The 5,664-nt window shown below is 31.6% G+C and overlaps 1 protein-coding gene across 1 annotated transcript; it reads right to left on the reverse strand.

The window, feature by feature from the left end:
* Nucleotides 1-357: 357 nt before the first annotated feature.
* On the reverse strand, nt 358-5,378 carry LOC131851735 (odorant receptor Or1-like). Its single transcript, XM_059202279.1, has 8 exons — nt 5,041-5,378; nt 4,429-4,566; nt 3,778-3,946; nt 2,540-2,649; nt 1,689-1,788; nt 1,409-1,513; nt 673-828; nt 358-424 (listed from the first exon to the last, which is right to left on the reverse strand). The coding sequence occupies exons 1-8, from the start codon at nt 5,376-5,378 to the stop codon at nt 368-370; spliced, it is 1,173 nt and encodes a 390-aa protein (XP_059058262.1). The 3' UTR covers nt 358-367.
* Nucleotides 5,379-5,664: the final 286 nt, after the last annotated feature.

Genomic DNA, 5,664 nt, shown 5'->3' on the forward strand with positions numbered 1-5,664 from the left:
GAAAAAGCGTACTGTAGAGGCAACTAATAAAATAATAATTCGAAAAAAAATCATAGTTTCAGGAATGTGGATTAACAGTATTCTTGTGGAATATATCTATAATAGTTTGAAAATGACGTAAATAATAGCTCTCATTTACCAACCATTTGTAGTGTAAATAGCGATAGGTACGCAATTTATGCCTCCACTTACCTTATTTTCAATTTGTAAGTACTAATCAGATACCCATTATACATTGTTAGGTGGAAACAAAAACATCCAATACTTAAATGCGATTATAGTATGAATAAATAAAGAAATTATAGGTTGGTAGTTCTATTTTGTAAGGCAATTGCTTCTAGAAAATTCTATAGAAATATCTTCAGAATTACTTTTTATTGACTTGATTTAAAACAGCGAAGTAGGAATACGAACAACGCAGAATCTGTAAATAAAAGGACGTAGATTAAAATAAATATACTTAAAACAACAAGATTACAAATATACACTTGTGGTAGGAGGAATGGTTATGTACCTACTTATTAGTCTATAGTCTGAGACACAATAAGAATTGAATGGGAATACAGTTTTACAATAATATACCAAAGAATATATTTTAACTATTAACGAAATACTTAAATATATTTCTAACGTCACCACTATGACCATAACATAAAAAAATAACAAACCTACCCTTACAAATGTAGGTCTTGACAGCGTTATGTAGTGTCCAGCCTGGAACAATATGGGTTTCTTCAAGCACTCCATAGCGAAACACAGTTTCTTTTTTAGTTTCATATCTTGTTCGTGCCACTGACACAAGTACAATTCGTTTCGTACATCTTCACTCTATAAACACAGGTAATATAACGTAACGTAACGTATAACGTAACGTAACGTAAGTTTATATCACGGATATATTCGTAGATATATATAATAAGGAATACCTAATATTACTACATTATATTGTTTTAAGTATGTAATATTAACTTCTATCTGTGGTTTTAAGTGAATCCTATAAAAAAGAACTCTACTTTTATTTCTGTTATAAAAGTAACGTCCTACTAAAAGAAGATAAGAATCTATAATTGTTCATAATACATCGAAAAAAAATCGTAATAATTATTATCCTTAACAGTTCACACAGCGCCACCTAATTCTAAACTAAGCAGAGCTTGTTTTATGGGTACTAGACAAATACGTACTTTTTTTAAATACGTACATAAATTAGACAGAAAATAGTCAGTCCATTGCACACAACCATACTCATGAATACGAATGTTTCATTGTAAGAGAAATCGAACCCTCGACAGTGTGCTAAACCACTAGACAATGAAGACTGTAATCATAATAGAAAATGCGTGTTTAAAAAATAAACTCATATCCTGTTAAATATATTATTCAAAAATATGATTTGAAATATTGTTACCCGTTTCGTTAACTCGTTGCCGCTCCAACAGTAAAAGAACAGTTGCGCCAGCATGTTTAACATGTAATTTAACGACGAGTAAAATTCAAATGTATTAGGTGGTTCCTGTGTGGATAAAGAGAGTAATTTAAAAAAACATTAGAAAACAGAAGAATAGAGCAATTTAGTCAAAAGGCGTCATTTAACACCCGAGAAGAAAACAGTAGTATTATTTATTACCAGAATATATTTATAGTTATAAAAAAATATACGTTTATTCTATCCTTAAGTAGGTACTTACCACAGACAGTCTAAATCCTAACATGCAAACTATAATAACGGATCCACTGAGTTGAAGAAATATACTAAGGTGGAATAAGCCCTCTACTAACTTCACGTATCTGCAAACAACACAAATAAATATTTATTAAAAGCAGTGCCTATTCTACTTTGAAATTTAATTATTATTTTTATTACTCAAAATATATAACTTATAGTACCTCAAAATTATACCACAAAAAATTTAGGCGACAAGTCCTTTAAGGTATAAGTATCTGACCTCTATTTAATGCCTAATGATGCCTCCGTTCAGAGGTGACAGGAGTGCAATTAAAAAACCCATGAAGTAATAAAAAAAAATTTTTTTGATCGTATAAAGTCTGAAACGAGTACTTAGGTATATACAAAACCGAGTTCAGTATATACCTGTTGTTATTTTGAAAATTGAAACTTAAGACCCGTAGTCCGAAATCGAAATACGGTGTCTTTCAAATAATTTGCTACAAATCCTGAGTGGGTTAATTCGACACTGATGTACACGGCACCGACAGCTTACTGAGACACCGCGAATGAATTACCTTCGTAACTGTACAAGCACACTAGAAGTAATTGTTCTTTGTCAGTTTGGTGCTGTAAGTCGCGATCTTTAGTTGGAAGATCTAGAAAAATCTACTGGCGCCTATCGGTATTGACATCGCTCCCGTCAGCTAGTGACCACGGGTAGTGCTACGTAGTCGAAACATCAAGAAAAGGAAGAAAAGATAATTGGTGTTAAGACCCGATTAACCGATTAAATATAATTGTTCTTGAGTTTTTTTGTACTGATTTATCCGCGAATTACTTGGATAATTTATATATATACTGAAAACTTACTGTATTATACTCTGATGTTGACTAATACATTCATCAAATAGATTATTATTGATACTACAGCGTTCTTCTTCTCTGATATTTATTCGTTGCCCCGATGGTACACTTCGGATCTTAAATAGTTAAATAACTTTTTATTAGTCATGTATATATCTAATATAATATATAATAAATATCCAGTACCTACATACTGGATATTTAGTAATTATTTAAATATCTAGTATTTATTTTTATTATTATTTGATAGTCCACCTAAACCACCGGGTTTAGCAGTTTTATTTCGAATGGTCGCGAGTTTGATTACTCGCACGGTACAAAGATTTGTATTTATGGACATGGATGTTTGTATCAGTGTTTTTTGTGTATAATATAGTTGTATTTACCAAAAAATATATAACTAAATATTTATATCAGTTGTCTAGACTTGAATTGTCCATATATTATTATATTTATTCGTATAATCTATGCATATGACCAATCAGTATCTGTACATGGAAGATATATAAAGAATCAATTATTAAAATATTTAGTACCATTATGTAATATTATGTTATCTGTGGTACAATCTTGCGTTCATTTTGCTTTTTTACTTAAATGTATGCTTTTGTTGAACCCTACATATTGTTGCAATTTTAGTCGGTCTGTTCATTTTGTCCGCGATAATAGCAATACAAATGAGGATGTTTCTATAATTCAAATACTAACAGTCACATCTTTTTCAAGTTTGTATGTGATTGTGTGATCATGTAATGTGATCATGAAGCACCAGAATTTAAATAAAAAAAATCTAATTCGGGTCTACTATCAAAACACTACATATACATGTATTTGCTGCCATCCATGTTTATGAGGAGAAATAAATAAATAAACATCTTTAGACCGTTGCATCCTATTATTTTAAATGTACATACTGTACAATAAAGTGTTACAAACAAACGAACAAAATATTAAAATAAAAGTTCTGAGTATTATAAAGTTTGTTCATGTCACATCTTATTAAGATTATAATCGCGAAAGTTTATGAGTACGGATGGATGTTTGCTACTCTTTCACTCAAAAACTACTGAACGGATTTTGATGAAATTTTACAGTAATATAGCTTATACATAGGGATAATATATAGCCTATAATTTAAAAAGGTATTATGTATGTATGTGTAGTAAAATGGGCGAAAAATAATGATAAATATCAAGTGGGATGCAGATGAAATTGAACGGGTCAGATAGTACAATATATATCACCTTTTGTACTTTGTCTTTGATGATATCAAGTTGTGCGCAAGCGAATGTGATAGCCGATATTATAAAACCGTCTATGCCCATGAACATGTTGGCGCACATTATTCCGAACAGGCTCTGGTAGATGTACCCCAGTTGATAGCCTGGTGACTTTTGCGTATCCGCAGGCATCCTTCGAACATAACTTTGCGAATTAGTATCAAGTAACTCTCGGCTTGCCGGCTTCAAAAGGAAGGACCAAGGAGAGGTAATTTTTAGTAATTATTAGTAATACTAATAATAATAATAAACTCTGTATTGTGCAAATAGAAGAAAAACAATAAGACAATTTGTTAATTGTCTCTTGTGGTCTAGCGGTTTTGCATACCGTCTTACTTACAATGGTCGCATGTTCGATTACAACATCGGTACAAACATTTATATTCATGAGCATGATTGTTTAGATCGTTCTAGGTATTTTCTATGTATATTATGTATGTACAAAAGAAAAGTATCTATCCAATAACATCAGTTGTCTAGTACCCATAACATAAGCTCTACTTAGTTTGGGTCCAGATGGTGCTGTGTTAATTGTCCTGAGAAGAACTATAATATTCATCAATATCGTATAATAAAAAAGATTTTATCTTAATAAACGTAGATATATGAGCGTACCACATCGTGTAAGGGAAAGTTTTAACATCACCCTGGTTTAGTAAAGGTATTATACACCACTCGACAACGTTTATGTTGGCTGTTGCCACTAGAAATATCGTTAAGTAGCGCGCCTTTCGGGCCTGCTCCATTAGAATGCTGCAAGTATAAAATTGTATTATTTTTTCTATTTCAAATTATGTGTTCACCAAAGGTAGACAGGAAAAAGTCATTTTAGTCCTCCCCTCAGCAAGTCGGCAAGTCCCCTACAGTCGCAAAGCAGCTTGCTTTGAAAGTTGTATTCCGGATGTAGGGTGCAGATTAGGCAGTAAAATAACAGATTTAAAGCAATGATATCTAGTCCTATGAAATGGCAACGCCTGAATGTTATCATGATAACGTGATGTCCGTAGCATTGTTCAAGTACCTATTCATGTTCAGGATCGGCAGCACACACCTGACACTTGAATTTCAGGTGTCCATAGAATACAGAAACCTTTTTCCATGAAATAGGGCGAAAGCGTATTGTGTGGTATAAAATAAAAGGATATAGGTATTGTATACATATAGGTATAGATAATTTCAAATTTTAATTGAAAATACTAATTCATCACAAATAATAAATCAACATACTCTTCTTGTCGTCTTGTCATTGGCAAAAATATGTCTGAATTCATGAACTCCAATAAGTTCAATATAAATTTTTTGTTCACCACGAAAACTGTAATTTTAAAACATGTCGACGTTTCTGTAAATAACACGTACAAAGCATTCGACATCGCTTCAATATTGCCCCACACAACTCCCAGATATATTAAAATTGACAATAGAACACTGTAATGTAATAAAAAACCAAAAAATCTATATATGTTGTTTAAAGATTCATATTTTTCCGACACAATCCAGAGACCGCAGTATTTTAATAAACATGTCGGCAAACCTAAAAATATTTTTGCGTTATTAAAAGTCATACTGAACTAATGTTATTCGAATTTCAGTTCAGTTTTGTTCATGAGACGGAATAATGCACAATTTTATATTTGCTTGCCACCTTCAGTACAAATTACCTAGTGATAATCAATAGTATAGGCTGTTGTATTATAAACGTGAAAGTTTGTTAGTATGGATTGATAAATGGATGGATGGATGTTTGTTCAACTCTCTTACGCAAATACAACTCAACGGATTTTAATGAAAATTTACAGTATTAACATATAGACTCTAAAAGATATTCTGTAAATTGGGTGAAATAAAATG

Source organism: Achroia grisella, unplaced genomic scaffold (genome assembly GCF_030625045.1).
Source record: "Achroia grisella isolate CSIRO2021 unplaced genomic scaffold, CSIRO_AGI_Agris_v1 utg807, whole genome shotgun sequence".
Classification (NCBI taxonomy): Eukaryota; Metazoa; Arthropoda; class Insecta; order Lepidoptera; family Pyralidae; genus Achroia; species Achroia grisella.